This window comes from Sciurus vulgaris (assembly GCF_902686455.1).
Source record: "Sciurus vulgaris genome assembly, chromosome: 2".
NCBI lineage: Eukaryota > Metazoa > Chordata > Mammalia > Rodentia > Sciuridae > Sciurus > Sciurus vulgaris.
The window spans coordinates 189,074,036-189,095,257 of record NC_136462.1 but is presented as its reverse complement, the minus strand read 5'-3'; the positions used below and the strand labels follow the sequence as shown (position 1 = coordinate 189,095,257).

General features: G+C 51.4%; 1 protein-coding gene across 1 annotated transcript in view; it reads left to right on the top strand.

The window, feature by feature from the left end:
- Positions 1-5,069: 5,069 nt before the first annotated feature.
- JPH2 (junctophilin 2) overlaps positions 5,070-21,222 on the top strand; it is a 63,338-nt gene continuing 47,185 nt past the window's right edge. Inside the window, exon 1 of the mRNA XM_079126915.1 lies at positions 5,070-5,922. Coding sequence (XP_078983041.1) covers positions 5,544-5,922 — 379 coding nt within the window. The 5' untranslated portion in view covers positions 5,070-5,543. The remainder of the gene's footprint in view (positions 5,923-21,222) is intronic.

Here is a 21,222-nt window from a genome sequence, read left to right as displayed (position 1 = left end):
AAGTTTCAATGACCATGGAAACCCGTTAAATTCCTGCTTGGATGAAAATTTAGACATTCCAGGTTTGTGGGAAACTCAAAACACAAATCTTGAAGTTGGGTCTGCTCAGACCCAGTTGGGCTCACTTCATTCAGTACTGGTGTCCCCATCAGAACTGTTGACTTTATTTTGTGGATGCTGTTTACCAACCTAATCTTTCTCTGATGCAGCCTGGAAAATGAATTTGGTTTGTGAATTGAGGGATTGCTTAAAATGATCTCTGATGCTCTGCAGAATGGCACCCTGGTTTCCAAGTGCCTTTGTTTTGCCACTCTTCACTGAACATTCATTCATTCACCCAGGTGTTTGTTAAGTGTCTGTAACACACCAGGCACATTGCGCTAGGTGCTGGGAGTAGGACCGTTGGCAGAGCAACATCCTCACTCTCAGTAGAGAAAAGCTGAGGCACACATAACCACTACAGAGGAAAGAAGGATCAGGTGATAGGCTGGGGTGGGAGATTGGGGTTCTGATTTTATTGGGGGTCATCGGATAAGCTTCTATGATAAAGTGACATTTGAGCACAGGGACACATCTGGGAGAAAGACATTTTTGGCAGAAGGAGCCATGAGAATAAATGTAGAATGAGCAGGTGGGACCAGATTTTGGAGGGCCTGGTAGCCGCTCCAAAGGCTTTAAGCTCTTAGTACAAATGAGATGGGGGGTGAGTGGAGAAGAGATGAGATGGAGACTCACCTTTTAAAAACACTGGTTGTTGAGTGTGGACTAAGGGAAAGGCCCAGAGGGAGGGCAGTCAGGAAGCTGCTGTGAATCAGACGATGGCTTTTTGGTGGTTGGACATTGGGCAGTGCAGGAGATGCAGGGGTACAGGGTATGAGAAAGATAGGTATAGAGGATGCTCCCCAGAACATTGGGAGTTGGCTGGTGCAGATTTGGGAGGGGAAATGGGATTTGGGTTTTCCTCTTGTCAAGTCAGATTCTTATGACTTAGGTAGAGATCAAATAGGTGGTTGGATAATGACTGGAATCAGGAGAGAGGTACAGGATGGAGAGGCTAGGAGCCATCAGTACCTGGATGTTTATAAAGCCATGAGACTAGAGGTCACCAAGGCAGAGAATGTACATCACGAAGTCAGAGGAGGGAGGGGGATTCTGATTTCAAAAGACAGGGAAGATCCATGAAGTAGGAGACTGAGGGAGAGGGATTGCAAACGGGAGGAAATGCAGAATAAATTTGACTAAATTACTTTATGTGCATTATGAATATATTATGGTGAATTCCATCTTTATATCTATAAAGCACCAATTAAATATATAAATGATGGGCTGGAGATGTGGCTCAGTGGTAAAGAGCTTGCCTAGTATGTGTGAGGCCCTGAGTTCAATCCCTGGCACTGCCAAAAATAAAAATAAAATAAAAATTATACATATATATACCAGTAAAGTAGAAGAAGGGAAATAGGAAGAGGGAGGAATAGAGGGTAAGGGAGAGGGAGGCCCTGAGAACTGAAATGGAGTAAATTGAGTTTAATGCATGTATGATTATGTCAAAACCAGCCCCACTATTATGTACAACTACAATGTACCAATACAACAAACAAAAAACAACTAAGCCCCAGAACATTCCCAAGGTACAGAGATCAGGGAATGAGGAGGACAGAGCAGAACCGAATGGACAGACCCTAAATGTCAGTTGAAAAGGCACTTTGAGAAGAGAGTCCTCAGCTGATGGGGAGCACCTACTGTGTGCAGACATAGGTGGGCTGGCTCCACTCCACAGGAGGTGTTCTTGTATTTTTGTGGAAAGATAATCCTTGAAAGGTCTCTTGGTTTGGGAGAGGAGGCAGCCTGTGGGAAGTGCAGCTGACCCAGCAAGGAAAGGTTCGTGGGAAGAGAGGCTCCTTTGGCTGGGCCCTCAGTGGCTCCAAACTCCATTCCCCCTCCCTGCTCTGGATTTGCCCTTCCCTCCCCACAGGCCCCCTGGGAAGGAGCCCAGCTTGAGAAGTAGAGGAGGAAACAGGGAGGAGGTGTCTGCCTCTGAGCAAACCAGAGCAAGGCCGGGGAAGAAGAAAGAAGGTGATAGCTGCCTTTAAAAACAAGTTGATTGCTCATTTCAAGTTTAGTCAATTCCATTTGGTGTGGACTTCTTTCCTAAGGAAAATCTGTGTAACATACATATGGCCACAAGAGGTCCCCCTTCCCTGAAATGCACAGGATTGAAGGGACCAACAGAAACTTGATGACTTGGCTGGAAAGCTCCGCAGAGCAGGGAAGGCCAGCACCAGATTTGGTAATCTGAATTTTACCTAAACTTTTGCAAAGTCAAAGTTTCCCTTTACAAGTGACTTGGTTTAGCAGTTAAAAACCAAGAAACCACAGGGTAATGTGGAGTGAACAGTAGTGGGAGGGGAATGCTTCCAAATCTAGGCATTTAATATTTAGTCCCCCTTTGATCAGCCCCTTAGTAAGACTCTGTCTGAAAATGAAAGATAAAAAGGACTGAGGATGTACCTTAGTGGCAGCACCCCAGGGTTCCATCCCCCGTACCAAAACGATAAATAAATAAATAAATAAATAAATAAATAAATAAATAATAATCAAATAGTCCTTCTTTGGCAACTATTTTGTTAAGCATGAAAAGGAATTTGTTATGAGAATAATAGAGTCATAGCTATTATTTGCTAGGTATTTTTATTAGGTGCACATTTCTTAGGTATTTAGTGCATCTAAGACTTGTTTTCTTTTGTTTTGTTTTTTTGCATGGGGCATTGAACCCAAGGGTACTTTACCACTGAGCCACATCCCCGTCCTTTTTATTTTGTATTTTGAGACAGGATCTCACTAAGTTGCTCAGGGCCTCTAATTTTCTGAGGCTGGCTTTGAACCTGTGATCCCCCTGCCTCAGCCTCTGGGATTAAAGGTATGCACCACACCGGGTTATCCTGTCTTTTTACAGTGTGAACTCGTGTGATCTTCACCCAGCCCTATAAGATAGATGCAATTAACCTTAATACCAATGATCCTTTGAGGTAGGTGCTTCAACACATGAAGAATTTAGGGTTTATAGAAAGTGAGCAATTTTTCCAAAGCCATGCAGCTCAGGAGTGTGGATTTGAATCCATATTTAACTCCCAAACTACCCACCCTGCAGCTTGTGGTCAGTATATGGACTCACGAATGTATCCATGTTAATAAGAAATAGTTTTGCCATTTGTTTTTAACCAGGAATGAGGGTCAGAATTGTCTAGGGAGCTTTAAAAAGAATACAACTACCCAAGTCCTCTCCCAGAACCATGGTATTCCTTAGGTCTAGGGTGGGCTCTGGAGTCTGGCTTGAAGTTGTTCAGGTGGTTCTGTCTGTGCTCCGCCTGGGGGGTCCATGGAAGGTTGCTACTGGGCATGAAGAGTGGCTATACTCACTGGGGCCCACCTGACCTTAGAACAGCATTGGAGTGTGTCGCCCTGTACTTACTGACGGGGACCATGGAACTCGAGACTCACACTCGTTTCAATTTACACGCTCGTTCATTCCTCTTCCCTTGATGGCAGAGCTGGAAAGAAACCTGTGATTCTTAACACCCTCAGACCCCCAGGGAAGTGGGGAAAGTAGTTCTGCTGCCCTGCAGGCGGTGCAGTGTCCTCAGAGCAGGCCCTCGGTCCACATGCCCAGGTGACAGTTTTTAATCCACTGCCATTTGCTACAAGGCTGGTGTTTCTACCTGGTGGTGAAATGTGGAGGCGGCAGGAGCTTTGTGAGGTCGGGGCACGCACGCGGAGGAACCAGGTCCAGCAGACGGCTGATCAGCCGGGTGGAAAAGAGAGGACATCTCCTACCCATTTCTGAAACACAGACAAATCTGCAGTGACTTTAAGGGGCCTGAGTCATCATGGATTTAGAAATATGTCAGATAGGTTCAAAGTCAGATAGTGGTAAAACTCTCTCCAGGGCCTTGGCTTTTTTTGGTGATTTCTACCCCCTCCCCCACCACACACACAACACACACACACACACACACACACACACACACACACACACACACACACACACACACACACCACTGGGCTTCCTATTCTTAGTGGCTCTTATCTTTCCCAGGGCTACTCTCTCCTCCGGTTACCCTGGACTCCAGTGGAATTCACCATCACTAGCCCCGGCCCAGCTTCTCACGGAAATGTATGTGTTCTTTTTTTCCCTGGAGTTTGGTGGGAGGCTGAGCGCTGGGAATGCACTCAGGCCCCTGGCTCTTGACCCTGCTCCAGGAACTTTCTGGAAGGATGGGCCCCCCAGGCTCTCAGGGCACTAGAGCTAAAGACAGCTTGGAAAGGGAAATTTAAAAAAAAAAAAAAAAAAAAAAAAAAATCACCACCCTTGAGTGTTTCCGAGGGGACGTCGTCCCAACACAAACCCCAACCCAGCAACAGAGCGGAGGGGGCGGAGCCTCCGCAGGGCGGGGCTTGCCCTGCTCCGGGCGAGGAACGGGTGGGCTGTCCCGGCGCCCAGGCGGCAGCGGGTTGGGGTTTGGGCAGGAGCCCTGGACTCAGAGTTGCTGGATCCTCCAGTCTGCCACCAGAACCCCTTACGAGCTCCTCTTTGCTGTCAAAAGCATATGTGAACCTGTCCCCCGTTCCTTTGGCTTTAGGTCACCGAATTCCTTGATGGGGTTGGCAGTGACGCTGCAGCCCCAGGTCCCGTTAGGGCAAGCGAGCGGGGTGGCGGTGACCCTTGCCAACCTCTGTGCCCTGGGGAATTTGAAGTGTCCCAGGCCCCGGCCTTCTGCTGCTCTTCTCCGGACAGGGTGGAGGGAGCTCTTAGCCCTGGGGACACAGGACACCAAGGGGCCGGGGCTGTCCACACTTAGCTGTCGGCTTCCTGCCTCAGCCCTCCGGCCACCACCGGGGTCTGCAGCCACTAGCGCCACTTGAAACACCCTCCCTCCCGCTCAGAAGGAGGCTGGGTTGGCCGGGGGGTTATTTTGGGAGCCGCTTCTGAGATCCAATGGCCTTGTTAGGGCAACACTGACCTTTCTGTCCCAGGAGGAGGGCAGGGCTGGAGCAGGGGCGGGGCAGCGCGCCGGGAGATCGCAGCCCGCACACCCACTGCCGGCCGAGAAGGGGGCCAGCGCTGGCCTCGCTGGGGCTGCCGCCCAGGGATCGCCCTCTTTGAACCAGTGGGACCCCTCTACCCCGACCCCTTTCACTCTCTTCTTAAAGGGGTCAGACCGCTTTTCCTTGGGTTTCATGGAAGCCAGACTTGGGACGTTTTGTGGGGACTTTGAGTCTTTCCTTCCTGTTTCCTCTGCGAGAGGCAGCCTTCCTTCCTGGGGCTGACTGAGGAGCCTCCCAGGCATGGCACTGCCCAGTGTCCCCCGTGCTGACCTGGCTCTGGGACTCTTTCAGCCTCCGCTGGCGTTCTGCATCCCGCCTCCCGGGGCATGGTGGTGAGTCTGGAGGCCCAGCCCTGAGGGTGCCTGGAGAGTGTCAGGTACCCCCACGCCCCTGCACCCAAGCTGGAGGACGGGGAGGTTGTCGCTGGCGAGGATGAGATGAGCGGGGGCCGCTTCGACTTTGACGATGGCGGGGCGTACTGTGGGGGCTGGGAGGGGGGAAAGGCCCACGGGCATGGACTGTGCACTGGCCCCAAGGGCCAGGGCGAATACTCAGGCTCCTGGAACTTTGGCTTCGAAGTGGCGGGCGTCTACACCTGGCCCAGCGGAAATACCTTCGAGGGATACTGGAGCCAGGGCAAAAGGCACGGGCTGGGCATAGAGACCAAGGGGCGCTGGCTCTACAAGGGTGAGTGGACACATGGCTTCAAGGGGCGCTATGGAACCCGGCAGAGCACCAGCAGCGGTGCCAAGTACGAGGGCACTTGGAACAACGGCCTGCAGGATGGCTATGGCACCGAGACCTATGCAGATGGAGGTGAGCCCACCCTGGGGCCTGCACAGCTGGGGTGGGGCCAGAGGATAAGGAGCACTGACCAGGGTGGGAGCAATGAGGGCAGTTGGCACAGAAGCAGGTGGGCCAGGATGGAATCTGCTGTGTGGCCTTGGGCAAGCTACTCTACCTCTCTGAGCATCCATTTTCCTGTTAAGGTGGGGCCAATAAAGGGTGTATTGAGTAGGCCGGCAGGAATGCTTAGTACAACGCCTATCATACAAATACACAAGGCACAATCAATAAAACGCCGCTACTGCTCTTTGCATGCTAGGCATGTAAGCAATTGTGGACTACACTGTAGCTTAGGTTCTAGCAGAACTGGAGTCTGGTCTCTACGTTGCCCTAAAAATTATTTTCAAGTAACAGATCATGAAACGTGTCTACTCATTCATTCACTCACCCAGTGACCTGCCACTCCTACCCCCACCCACCTACCTTTTTATTCATCCACCACCCACTCTTGGTTTTTTCTTTTCCTTCCTTCCTTCCTTCCTTCCTTCCTTCCTTCCTTCCTTCCTTCCTTCCTTCCTTCCTTCCTTCCTCCTTCCTTCTTCCCTTTCTCTCTCCCTCCCTCCCTCCCTCCCTTTTTCTTTCCAGTGCTGGGAATTGAACCCAGGAGTGCTGTCTCACTGAACTACATCCCTAGTCCTTTTTATTTTTGATTTTGTGACAAGGTTTTGCTCAGTTGCTGAAGGTCTTACTCAATTGCTGAGGCTGGCCTCAAAATTGCAGTCCTCCTGCCTCAGCCTCCATGCATTCTTTCATCCAGTGGATATTTCTGGGGTACTTCCCATTTGCCAGGCATTGTACAAAGGATTCGATGTGAAGAGTGTCTGACTTCAGAAATGACCATACACAACACACAGGGAGAGCTGTGGCAGAACAGAGAACAGTTAGGTTTGAGGAGGGCAGGGGACACTTTAGAGTAGGTGACACCTGACTTCAGTGTAATGGGAAAGCGGTGACTGCAGGAGTGGCAGTGGGGACCATCCCAGCAGAGAGGGGAGCTTGTACCAGGGCTCAGGAGCAAGAGAAGAACTGTGGGTCCAGAAAACAGTCTTCTGTGGCAAAACAGCCCTGCGAGGTGGCAGAGCTGATATCATGACCTCATCTGCTGGTGTGACTTGAAACCTTTCACTTATCGGAGCCTCGGTGTCCTCATTCATGACATGGGGTTCTTCAGAACATCGAGACTGCTAAAACGGTGGTCAGCGGACGGACAGCATCAGCGCCATCTGTCCGCCAGGTGCAGATAGATGCAAGTTCAAGGGCTTCTTGCAGATCTTCTGAACTAGAATCTCTGGGCAAGGGCGGAGGAAGCTGTTTTAACAAGCTCATCAGGCAAACTGTAAACATGTTAACGTTTTCAGAGTATTGCTGTCTGGGTGCAGTGGCGCCTGCCTGGAGTCCCAGCTCCTGGGGAGGCTGAGCAGGTGGAGTGCTGGAGTTAAGGAGCTGAAGTTCAGCCCTGGCAGCGTAGCAAGACCGCATCAAAAAAAAAAAGTCCTGGTTTAAATCAGGGGCTAGTGGACTGCAGATCACAGACTGACCCGCTGCCTGTCTGGTATGGCCTGTGCGCTGAGAGCCGTTTCACATTTTAGTTATTTGGAAAAAATCAAAAGAACGACATTTTGCGTCGTGGTAAGTTACGTGAAAGTCCTACATAACGTCCTCCGTGTTGCCTGATGTTCTGCAGATTTATGGACTTTTCATAGAAAAAGTCTGTTGCTCCTGCTGGTCATGGTCCTCCAGATCCTGTCCCACTCCGTATAACCCGTGCTGTGTTCCCAGCTGCTGGGATGCTCAAAACTGCGGCTAATTGGAAAACAATCACATGGGCACCAGAAGGCATTTATAGGATATTATATTTGTCACCAGTCCACCTGTTTGATGACAGGAGACAGGAAGTGGGCGTTCTGGGAGCCAGGGGATTGCTGAAGCCAGCAGGGGTCTGCAAGATGGGCTCACGCCGAGGCCAGTGGGCACCCTGAGCGCAGCCTGGGTTGGGGGAGGGCTTGTCGGAGTGGGGAGCGCCCCAGGACCGGCTGCGTGCTAATGATGTTGACAGGGGAGACTCCTTCTCTGGGGTCTTTGGGGGTGTGCACATCTGGCAACTTTAAAACGCTGGCTGGAACTGGACAGTGCTAAGGACAGATTCTGGCTCCACCACTTGCTAGTGACCTTGAACTGTTAGCTGAATCTCTCCAACTCAGTGCAACTCAGCTCACCTGATGTTTATGCCGGGCGCCATGCTCAGCTTCGGGGACACAGCAGAGAGCCAGCCTCGGTGTCCGTAGCTGTAAAACGAAGAGATCCTTGAGCACTCACAGGTGTCTGTCACCTGTGCAAAGGTGCATTGTAGGCATGTGCCCAGTGTCCCTTCCCTTCCCTTTCGCTCCCTCCAAACCAGGGAGAGAGTCAGAGTGTGGATCTGGAGGTGAGTCCCAGGGACACGTGTTGCGGGGTCAAGGTGAGCGTGACAAACAACAGGCGGATCTCCCAAAATATTGGAATGTGAGAAACCTGTTCGTCCTTCCCTTGTGCACCCCGTGAGGCTAAGCACCTGCGCTGTGCCAGGCTCTGCCCCACTGCAAGCTCTAGAGCCTGAAGTCGTGAGCAAGACCAGGTCCTCAAGGAGCCCCGTCTCATGGAACAGACGAAATAAGTCAGAAAACAGCTACGCGTGTGAATTCCCGAAGTGACTAGTGGCAAAGAAAAAAATAGCACAGGGAAGAGAGGGGTGTTTCTGGATAAGGTGGTCTCAGAAGCAGGGAGGCCAGAGAGGAGGCAGCCTCCAGTCAGAGGCAAAGGTCAGCTAGGTCAGGTCTGGGCATGGCGTGTTTGAGGCACAGTAAGAACTTCGGGTGGCAGGACCCCGAGTGAACGCGGTACAGGGTGAGCGCCAGTTGGGACTGTGGACATGGGCCGGGCATCCCTGGCTTTCCAGGTGTGCCCAGGAGCTCTTGAGGACAGTAACCGAAGACCTGCCGCTCTGGTTTGTCAGAGGCCCAGACTTCTCTGGAATGAGATGGCCCCACAGGCAGGGTCCCTGGAAACCTCACAGATTCTCTCTCCCAAGCCACACATGAGGCGTAACTGCCCAAAATTAGACGTGGCCACTGCTTCGGAAAATCTCTTTAATCAACCTGTCATCAGGTCCCTGAGGGTGTGTTAAGGACCTGCCCTCTGCCCTATCCTGGGGAGCACTGAGCAGGAATGTGGACAAGATCCTGTGGTTGGGATCCCTGGGAGTCAGACAGCCCTGGGCTGTCACCTGCCCTCCTGGGTTACCCCGGGTCCTTCACACCTGATGTCCTCATGCATGATGTGGACCTATTGACCCTCAGGAGATTCCTCAAGGGATGAATGAGGACACTCAAAAATGGTAGTTATTATTATTACTGCTGATTGTTAATTTATTCAGTTAATACACATTGCATAATTACTCGTCTACACTAGGAGGCGTAGAAGTGGACTGAGTGGCGGGCTCTGCTGCCACCCAGGATCCAACAGGACACCTGCTGTAGTGCGGTGCTGGGCATGCCGCTGGGGCAGACAAGGGGCTAAGGGTGCCCGCGTGGGGAACAGCCAGGCTTAGCCATCCAGGGAGGCTTCCTGGAGTAAGCGGCCGGCAGAGCCCTGAAGTATGTGTGGGAGCGAGCCGAGGACTCCAGGTGGAAGGACGAGACCGCACAAGTCAAGAGGCCCAAACCTGCTGCTCAAGAGGAGATAAGGCTGGGTGTGCTTTCTTATTTATCTATTTATTTTTGGTACCAGGGATTGAACCCAGGGGCCCTTTACCACTGAGCCCCATCCCAGCCTTTTTTATTTTTTATTTTGAGACAGGGTCTCACAAGTCACTTAGGCTCTCACTAAGTTGCTTAGGGCCTCTCTAAGTTGCTGAGGCTGGCCTCCCACTTGTGATCCTCCTGCCTCAGCCTCCCCTGTTGCTGGGGTTACAGGCGTGCGCCACTGTGCCCAGCTTTGGATGTGCATCTCATCCCCAGCACTGAAAAGCATTTCCTGCTCCCCACCTTACCTGGCAGTACATGCTACAGGTCACTGCCTCCTGGGCACCCAGGGAAAGAGCGGGTGGCCGGATTGAAGATGTAAAGATGAAATTGATTTAGTGGGTCAGGACTTATGCTCTTCAAAATGAAAGATTAGAATAGAAATGATGAGAGCATTTCACAGAAAATCAGATAAAGAATTAGTTTAGTTGTGTGTGTGTGTGTGTGTGTGTGTGTGTGTGTGTGTGTGTGTGTGTGTGTGTGTGTGATGTATAATTGAGTTCTTCCTACAGGTCATGGTCAAAAAGTTTGTTCTGAAGTCTTGACTGGCATCTTCCCTGAAGCCCCGCCCCTCCTACGTCCGCAGAGCCTCCCTCTTCGCCCGCCATAGCTTTGGTTGCAGGTTAAGCTCTTCACCTCTGGCCTGGGAAGGGGGCGATGGGGAAAGCTTGGGCTCCAGCCTCCCAAACCCTGCTGCCCGCCCCTCGATCCCCTCCCCCACTCGGCCCCCTCCCCCACTATAGTCTTCATGCCTCCCCTGGCCATATAAAGCAAAGCTAAAAATAGCTGCTGACTTAAAGCAGCCAGCACACCCCAGCCCTGAAGTCGCAGTGTGTGGCGTGGTGGGCTGACTCTTCCTACCCCACAGACTCGCTCCCTCCAGCACCGGAAGGGCCCTCTGATCCTGGCCTCTCAGTGGTCTTGACCCGGGACCTCTGCCTTGGCTGCAGGGTTTCGGGAAATGCCCTTAAACTGCAAGCAAGATGTGTCCATAAGTGCATGGATGATCTGTGTTTTTCTGGGCGATATGGTTTTCAGATACTTAAAGGTTTCTAAAAGTAATCCCATGCTCAAATAAATTCGAGAACCATTAGTCCAATCATCAAAACGTGCAGTGGAAAAGCAGACCCAAGACTGACTTTTTAGAATAAAGCTTACAATAATAATAGTTAACTTTTTTTTTTTTTCCTTTTGGTACCAGGGATTGAACCCAGGGGCACTTTAACACTGAGCCCCAGCCCGAGCCCTTTCTAAGAAATTTTTTATTTTGAGACAGGGTCTCGCTAAGTTGCTTAGGGCCTTGCTATGTTGCTGAGGCTGACTTTGAACTTGTGATCCTGCTGCCTCAGCCTCCAGAGCTGCTGACAGGTGCGGCCACCACACCTGGCAGTAGTTACCATTTTTGAAGTGCTTACTGTGCACCGGGTACTGTTCTTGGCACCTAACACTGGGTGTATTATTTAAACCTTCACAACAGTCTTATGGGGAAAACATTGCTACTACCCCTATGTTTTTCACTACTGTGACTAAAGGACCTGACCAGCACAATTATAGAGGAGGAAGAGTTTATTTGAGTTTTAGAGGTCTTAGTCCATAGAAGGCCAGCTCCATTCCTTGGAGCTTGAGGTGAGGCCAAACATCATGGTAGGAGAGGTTGGCAGAGGGAAGCAACCCGCTTCAAGGTGATCAGGAAGCAGAGAGAGACTCCACTTGCCAGATACAAATATATACCAAAGCCACACCCCAATTCCAATCTCTTCCAGCCACACCCACCACTTCAGTGACCACTCAGTTAATCCCTATCAGGGGATTAAATCACTGATTGGGTTAAGACTCTTATAACCCAATCATTCCTCCTCTGAACCTTCTTGCATTGTCTTGCATTGAGCTTTTGGGGGACACCTCATATCCAAACCATAACACCCTATTTTACAGATGAGGAAATGGAGACAGATCATGTATGTTATTCTTATTCCAGGTCTTCTGATTAGTAAGAGGCAGAGAGGAACTTGATAATAGCAAATAATAATTAAATAGTTCATATTATGAATGTTTTAATAAATGATATATGATAATAAAAATAGGATTGGATACATAATGTGTGGGGCCCAGCACAAATGAAAATATGGGACTCTTCTTCAAAATCATTGAAGACTTTCGAGACAGGGACAGCAGAGCATTAAACTAAGTGTCAGGCCCTATGCACCCAAAGCTCACCTTGACCTCAGTAACAACTAATTGCATCTACCATTTACTGAGTCTCTATTTTGTACCAGGCTTTGTGCTAAGACTTTTACATGCTTTATATTATTTAGGCTTCTTAAAATCCTCTCACCTACTGCACTAGTGGCTTTCAAACTTTTATAATTGCAATCCAACTGTAACGTATTGCACATTGTACTTCCATGTCTACACACATCAGCAACAACAGAGAACAGAACCACATCATCGTGAAACAGTATTCCCCTTCCCGGACTCAGTGCTGGCTACTTTCTTTCTTACCCTATCTTTTTGGGAGAATTGAATGATGCTTTGATAAATGTAAAGCTCTTGGAACAGAGTGTGGCCTGTGTTAGTACTTTATTGTTATCACTGCACACTGAAAAAATGAGACTTCTATGTTTATCTCTGACAACTGGGTCCAAACCCCAGCTTCTGCACTCTGGGTCAGTTTACTTTCTCCTGGCCAGAGTTAATGACTTAAGCTCATTTTAGTCCAGGGGACTCTGTACACAGGAGCTCAGTGAATGTGCCCAGATAGGGGCACATTCTCCTTATTCAAGATTCTCTTATTCTAGATATCTTCCATCTCCATATGCATTGTAAAATCTGCTTGTCGATTTATTTTTTAAGAAGGAAAACCTACTGGAGTTTTGATTGTAGTGGCATTGAATCTATAGATCAGCTTGAGAGAATGGACATTTTGGAATAGTGAGTCTTCCAATCCAAGAACATGGTATATATCATAATTTATTTAGGTTTTCCTAAATTTCACTCAGCAATGCTTTGCAGTTTTCAATGACTTGCATATCTTTTGCTAATTTTATGCTTAGGTATTTTATTTTTTTGTGATTTTTGTAAATGGCATTTTGAATTTGATTTTTTTTCCAATCTTTCTTTGCGAGTTTATGGAAATACAATTATTTTTGCAATTTGACTTTGAAGCCTTTTATCTTGACTAATTAATTGTAGTTCTAGTGAGCTTTTGATGTTTGGTTTTCAGATTATAAAGTATTTTTTAATTTAAAATTTCTTGATTATTATTAAAAATGAAGTATACAGATCCTAAGAGACTTCAATGTTACTAAAGGGAGATACATGGTATTTACGCACTTGGGGACTTTCGTCTCTGCACTTCTACATCCTTTTATTCACTACAGTATTAAAATCTCCCTCAAAATATGTTTGAGACATTGACATGAGATAATACATACAAAGTACTTAGCATAATACCTGATACAGAGAAAATGCCAAAATATATGTTTCCTTCTTCTATTTCCTTCAATATCCCTAAGGACAGCTATAGTCGTCTTTTTCTTTGGGACAAAATTTGAGCCCAAAAACTAGCTTTGACTTTGGAGGAGTTAACAAGCCAAGACAAGGCTCTGCTTAGTTCCGCGTAGCATCCTGCCAGTGCCGTCGGAACCCACGCCAGGCATGATTCCATTTCCAATGTAGAATCAGCATAATTTAACCTCATCTTGAAAATCTCATGTCCCAGTTCACAGCCAGGGGTCAGGATGACAGCTTGCTGAGTCGCTGTCTTGGTGGCTTCTTGGCTTTATCTGCAGGCTCCAGGGGAGCAGAGGGGCCCCTCTGCAGGACAGGAGCGGACATGGCTCTTCCTCTCCGTGGCCTTGTTTCTGTGATTCATGAGTCTGACTGACCACATCCCTGCAGAGTGCCCTGTCCAAGGCAGGCCCTTGCGATTCATGAAGCCTGCCTGTTTCCAGGGCCCCTGAATTCCGTGCCACCAGCAGCTGTTCCCTGGACTAGCCCTGGCCTGCCACACCCTCAGGAGGAACGTGGAGTCTCATTTCCCGAGGCCCAGGCTGAGAGCGAAGGGTGAGGGGGACGGGTTTGCTTCCTGGCATGGACCAGCAGGCTGTCCCTGTTCCCTCTTATCCCTTCCCAAGCGGCAGCCACCAAGTAGGTGGGCAGTGAGATTGGCCACCGTCCCTCCTGTGTGACTTCTGGTCCCGACTTCAGGGTGACTGCGAGAGACGACTGGCCCAAGTGTGTGCCCTGCAGAATCCACAGAGCAATCCAGGGGCAGCCGGCCTCCAGCACTGTCCCCTGGGGCCCGACATGGCCACCTTGTGCAACAGTGTTCGCTGCTGCTGCAGAGCATGTGGAGCGGCAGGGGGCAAGGGTGGCCTGCTGGAAAGGCCGCTGGGCTCGCAGCTCGTTCTTCCTGCTTTGACTTGTAATTAAGTTGGGATCGTTAGCGAATGCCGTCTTAACCACGTGACCAAGTGTGACATCTTAGTGGCAGGACAGATGGGCAGTGTGTGCCCTGGATGGGACATACAGGGGAAACGATATTATCCAGATAACACCCTGCCGGGGACACATGGGGATCTGGCACAAGGCTGTCTAGGCCCTTGTAACAATTTGGCTTTTGCTCTGAGGAAAACGAGGACCGTAAAAGTGACAGGAGCGGATTGGTTTCGAGGGATTCCTTATTTAATGAGGTTCCTTTAGCTGCTGTGTGGTTCCTAGCACCTTAGGGTGGGTGTTGAGCCCTTAGGGCGCTGAAGGCGACAATCCAGGTGAGACGCCTGGGCAGGGCCCCCTGAACCTTGGTGCTCTCCCCTGACCCCTTCTGCCTCTCCCACACCCAATCAGTTCTGGTGCCGGCAGCCCTCAGGCTGCTGAGCTGACCGAGGACCTGGCAAAGGGGCTTCCACCCAAGCCGCAGGCCCCGGCTGTCAGCACCCGGGCGATGTCGCCCAGTTAATCCTCTGTTTCTTGTGTGAGCTGTGGGGCATCATCCGGGGCAGCAGCCTCTGGATGTGGGGGTGGCGGAGCCTGCAGGCTACGGGGACTTGTCACCCACCGCTGCAACCCAAGCCTGCTCCCGGGAGCTGTCACAAATGCCGCCAGCCCCTCCGCTTTGGGTTGTCTGTCAGTGATCCCAGGAAACCAGACACTGCGGAGTTTTGATGGACAGCAGCATTTGGAAGCCATGGGAAGGGACTTCGGTGCCAGCCTTGACGGCGAGCCAGAGAGCCAGGCCTGGGATTGTTTAGGGGAACCTAATGCAGCCCAAGCACTCACTGAAGGGGTGTGAAATCAGCTCATGAGACCTCGCCATGAGGACAGCAGAGGCAGCCCCTGGGCTCACAGCAAGGAATCTCAGGGGCTTTCAGCAGACAGAAGCTGCTGGACACTGTTTATGGAGTGCCTACTGTGTGCTAGTTCTCAGAGACGGGGCCCCTTCAGCCTCCTGCTACCTGTCTGCCTGGTGAGCGGGAGGCTGGAGGGACCCCGCTTCTGCGGCTTCCCCTGGGAAGACACCCATATATGACTTTTGTGATTTTTAAAAGGTCTCCCTCCCCAACATAGAAACAAGAAACAAGATCTGTACATAGACATGATAAGAAGCCCTCAAAGCACAAAAATGAGCTTGGGGAGTTTCCCAGAATCGAGGCTCAGAATCCCAAATGGTCCTCCCTCCTTGCTCCTACTCTACTCTGGGACACTCAGTTTTTTAAGGGATGGCCAGATGGAAAGACAAAGTGAGGCAAGAAAGCTGTACCCTTGTCCCAGCTGAGCTACAGCCTTGCTGTGTGACCTTGGGCAGGGCCCTCTACCTCTCTGAGCCTAAGATTCTCCTCTGCATTAGGAGGGAGCTGGACCATACTTACTCTTAAAGATAAGTGGTTTTTCTCTCATATGTAGCACTGACCTGTTGCCTGTGGCTACCTGGAGATGTGGTGAGGAGACTCTGAGGTCACATGAGGACCTTTAGCATCATGATAGATTCTCAATGTCAGCTGTGGACACAGGGTGGGGAAGAGGTGGCCCATGTGACCGATTACTTGTTACCTTGACCATTTGATCTCCAAGGTCCGCTCCAGCTGTGGCCTTAGGACTGAGAGAGTGTCACATCCACCAGACTTGGGGTGCCTACGACTGTGTAGCACATTCACAAGTACCAGGAAGGTGAGAGTCCAGATAGAATATGGGGTGCCGGGACCGTCTCCCACTGGCTTACAAAAGCCCGCGGTTGAATCTTCAAGAGCTTTTCGAAGTAGCTGTTCCACCCGCGACATCTGGACCAGCCAGGGTGGGAGACTTCGCACGGTGGAAATTGGCTGATGCTACAAACCGAGTTTGTTTGTTTTTCCTGAAGAGCTGGTTTCCCAGCACACGCTGAATAGCATGCTAATGTGAAATGCCCTTCTCACCCTAACTTAGGGTGACCAAGCTTCTCAGTTTGCCTGGAACGGCCCTGGCGCGTGGGAGCACGAGCTCCAACAGCAGGGGCTCCTTCACCCCAACGCGAGACGTAGGACTTAGAGGGAAGGCAGAACTGGAGGGTGCTCACGGGAGGGCTGGCCTGGCCCAGCGACTCGGGGGGCTTCCTCCAGGAAGATCTGTGGGATGGACGGGGCTAACGGGGTGGCAGGGACAGCCCGCTGTGGCAGGCAGAGGGAATGACCTGGCTTCATGGTGAGGTCAGAGAACACTGGGTTCCAGAGAAGATGGACGCGGAGACCACAGAGGGAAAGGAAGGGCCGGGAACGTTGGCAGGGCCCAGCTCGGGAGGCTGCGTGGGTCACACGGAGCAGTTGGGACATTATCGTATGAGAGGCTCGGGGGACACCCTCAAGCGCCCCTCTGGATGGGCCCTCGTCCCCCACCTGCCAGGGGCACGGGCTGCTGACGGCGCTAGCTGGACACTGCTTCCCTCCAGGGCAGATGCCCGGTCCTCTTGCTCGGATTCCGACAACTCTGGAGGCTACACCAGCCCAGAAGACCCCGCGCGATCCGTGGAGCCCTCTGCAGCCATGTCCACCTTCTTCTGGAGTTTCCTTCCTCCTGAGGGTTCTTCCCGAGACCCCTCCCCCGGCCCCCGTGTGATCTCAGTCTCAGATCTGTTCTCTAGGGAGCCTGGCCCAAGACCCCTGGGCACTGGGAAGCCGTCGCAGGAGCTGGGGGCAAGATACCTGTTGGGATCTGCATCTTACCGAGACGACTCGGGCAGCCAACAGCAGCTGGTCAACTGAGGTGGACCAGGGAAGGGACCAATGTAGTCGGCCAGAGGGAGTGGACGAGGCTGGGACTAGAAGGGTGGGGGTGGGGAAGAGATCCAGGAAGTGGACCCATTGACAAGCTGCCGAGCAGGTCTCTGATTCCAAAGCCTGCAGCTTCCGTCATTCTTGCTGTCCCCAAGGATGCGGGAGTCCTGACTTGTTTCTCTGGGATGCTGGGTTCCTGATCTTTACGAAATGGGTCAGAGCCCGGCCTAGCTGGGCCTCCTATACATGGAAGTGTCTAGATGGTGCCTCTGGCGTGGGCACGCATGCTCACCACAACGGCCACGCCTGAGCTGACCGTGGTGTGCTTGGACAAGAGCCACCAACCCTGGGCTCCCTGGTGCTCACTCCTGCCAGGCTCCATCTTAAACCCTGTCTGAAATCTGTTGATGACACTTTCGTGGGTTGCCCTAAGACCTTGTGCTAACTTCTGGTCCTACGTGGGAGGACCTGGAGAAGGACCAGGAAGGACCTGGGCCGGTGGTTAGAGAGCAAGGGCAAGATACAAAGGAGAGAGCAGGAGAAGCCTGGAGGTGACAGTGACGAGGACCCCCAGGCAGTGGGAGTCGGGAGGATGGAAAGCCGTGTCTGGAAGGAGGCAGGGAGTAGGGCGTGGAGGGCGTCGGCCATGGGGCTGGAAGGTGAGCTGCAACAGGCCAGGCGAGGACTCCAGAGCAGGTGGACCCTGGAAGGGAGCTCGGCCTCGTTCCCTTCTCTCCACCTCTGGGCAGCTCCCCAGAGACAGTCCCCATCCAACCTCAGACAGTGTCCTAGAAGTAGGAAGGTGTCCTGGCCAGGGGGTGCTGGTCTGTGTCCATTCTGCAGCAGGAAGCAGAGTCCCAGGCCTGCCCACAGGCCTCCTCCCTGCCTCTGGGGGATTCTAGGTCTTCTGGCCTTCCCCTGGGTCTCTGAAATGACGGCACCTCCATTGGAGATGAGACTCGACGGAGAACTTACAGCTCTTTAACTTGGAAGATATTCTCTAATTCTTAGAGAGCACTGGTCAAGGACACTTGGTATGGTGGCCTACAATTGCCACGTCATGTCGTCCTGAGAGGGTCCTTTAAATTTGATTCAGTTTTTCCAATTCTAAAATTAAAATGATGGCACTTGTGTCCGCTAAGATAGACATATATATATATATATATACATATATATATATTATGTATGTACATATATACCTACCTGTCTGCAGGTAACTGGGGACTCCAACTCCAAATGACTGAAACCAGAACTTTTCAACAGAAATCTCATGCGAGCTATGTATGTAATTTACATTTTTCTAGTAGTCACCTTTAAAATTAATTTCAATAATATATTTTAACCCTTTATCAAAAAATCATTTCTATGTATAATGATATATAATCATTGAGATTTTTCTTTTCTTGGGAGATATTAAATCGATATTTCACATGGCCCGCCAGCAGGAGAACCCATGTGTGAAGGGCATCCTTAGCACAGTTAATGACAGGAATGGAGCAGGCTGGTTAATTGGAGGTCAGAGGAGCGGTTTTACCGCTCCCAACCCCAGTTGCGTATTAGAATCATGGAGATGCTTGTGTTAGTTAGCACTTTGGGGGTGCTGGGATGGAGCCCAGGGCCTCGTGCGTGCGAGGCAGGTGCTCTACCACTGAGCCGCATCCTGGTCCTATTAGTCACATTCTCATCACTATAACAAAATCCTTGACAGGCTACTTATAAGGGAAAAAAAGGTTTATTTAGCTTGCAGTGTTAGAGGCTCAAAGTCCAAGATCAGGCAGAGGGAGGACATTGATCTGGCCTTTAGTGAGGGCAGCAGTGTGTGTGTAAGAGTTTATACTGCCAAGCAGAAGTCAGACTGGGGTCCCAAAGTCCCTTCTAGGGGCATGTCTCTGATGACCTGAGGCCCTCCCGCCAGGATCCACCTCCCAAACTTTCCATTCTGTCCCAACAGGGTCCCTCCCCTGGGACACACCTTGAGTCACCCTGGACCCTTGGAGGACACCAGCCAAATTCAAACCTTGGCAGTGCTTTAAAAAACTCCTACGTCCAGGTCAGTTAGGTTATCGTCTCTGGCCAGGGAGAGGATCTTGTCCGATAGACGTGGCTTCCAGAAACTACTCTGCAGTTCAGGGATATGGAGGTAGATGGACAGAGGTGAGCATTTTCTCTCCCCCAAGGACGGGAGCTCAGAGGCCTTCTCCCAGGGTCGAGGCAGCAGAATGCCTCAGGCCCCCCGGGCACAGCGTGACCCCCCATAGCAGCACAGGAAGGAGAAAGTTGGAGCTGGGCGCCTCCCCTCCCTCCGAGTTCTCTCTGCCCTCCTGGCTTCTTTTCATCTTTACAGCTAATCCTTCCTGGGCCAGCTTTTCTGAGCAAAGACTCTGGCCTGCCAAAAAGTTAGCCTTTGGGGGCTGGGGGTGCAGCTCGGTGGCAGAACACTTGCCTAGCAGGCCCGGGGCCCTGGGGTCCATGCCCAGCACCAAAAGCAAACATTTAAAGAAAACTAGCCTTTCTAGAGCTCTCCCGGGCTGCCAGCTGCCTCCCGTGTAGTTCTTTTAATCTGCAACCGACCCACGCCACTCAAGACCTGAACCGTCACCTCTCATCAGGACTATTGTTGTGGCTGGCACATGTATGCGTCCATGTGTGTGTGTCAATATGTGCGTGTGCATGTGATTGGCTGACCTTAGTCTCTCGCCAGCACTGGATTCCAGACCTGTTGTGAGCAGAGACCGCGGCCCTTCCGTTCACCTTGCCAGCACCCGGCCTGAGGGATGCGTGGTCCACAGCAAATGCCTATCAGACGCAAGGAGTGCGGGAAAAGGCAGATGGTACACATATCAGGACCTCAGGAGCACTCGGGGTCAGAGTCGAGGTTAAGATGCACAGTGGTCTGTGATAAACCAGCCAGGCCCTGCAGGGAGGCCGCACAGCCAGCTCTATGAAGTGCAGGAGCCCTGTCTCGGGAACAGGGCTGGACCTACCACGGTTCAGGCCTTTGCCAGGCTTCACACACCTCGTAACTCCCAGGGCTGAGCTGCTGGATCTGGAGCTGAACCCCTAGGCAGCCAGGGCCATCCACCGCTGAACTGAGTCTCAAGGGAGACGAGATGACAAAGGTGTCACCTGGGAAAAGACAGCTGCAAGGTCATCCAATGTTTTCCGAGGGCTTCCTTGGCCCTGGGAACAGCGCTAGATGCTGGGACCAGGACAGAAAGAAACTGACCATAGCTTCCTTCCTTTTGGAAGCCAAAGACGGGAAGGAAAGTCTTACCATGAATTCAGAAGCATAATTGTGATTCAACAGCATTTGGAAAGTGCTAAGAAGGTGACATGACAACATGTGGCCATTTCTGGCAGTACTTGGGGAAGGGGTTTGAGAAATCTTCCTGGGTCAAATCACATTTAAATTGAAGCTTGAACTGTCAGTCAAAGTCAGCAAGGGGAAGGAGGAGGAGAGCGTGTCAAGAAAAGGAGAAAGCATGTGCAAAGGTCCTGAGGCTGGAAAGCTATTCAGGCTAGAGAACAGCCCAGGATGAGAAAGGAGAGGCATACCAGGCTGAGTGGGCTGCTGGGGGTCTTGGTCCTTCTTCTGAGGACACTGAGATGTCCTGCAGGGACAACAAGACCAAGTGAGGGGCGGCTCAGCAGCTGTGGGAGGACACTCCTTCCAGAGACGGCCCTTCTCAGTCAGATGACGGTGGGCAGTCTCCTCCTTCTCTCCCCTTCCCATGTGTTCTTCCTGTCCCCAGGGAGAACTGTCCTAGAGAGACAGGCTTAGGGAGCCGGCCCTGCGCTTGGCCTTGCCCTCTTCCCGAGGCCCCGTCGCCCTCGGCCTCCCTGGGGGTCTGTGCCTCCTGCCACTGCCCGTAAGTTTCCTAAAACAGCCTGGCAGGTTCCTCCTCTGGTGGCCAAGGGCTGCTCTCTGCTGCAAACTGTTTTTCTTGGGCTTAAAGGGACCATGTCTGCCCACCCCACACCCAGCTAAAGCCCAGAGGAGGCTGGCTGGTTTAACTGCGCCAACTCCTCCAGGCCGGGGTCACTGTCCCTCTCTCTCCCCCTCACTGTCCCTCCCCCTCGCCATCACTGCCTCCCCTGCTGAGTTCCTCACTTTGCTTTTTTTCCTTCTTTCTTCTGAACAGCAGCGGAAGGGGCACAGCCAGGCACGGGCGGGAGTCTTGGCTCCGGCACCTTAACTAGGTCATCCCGGGCAGGTCCTTCATCCCGATGGGCCTTAGAGTTTC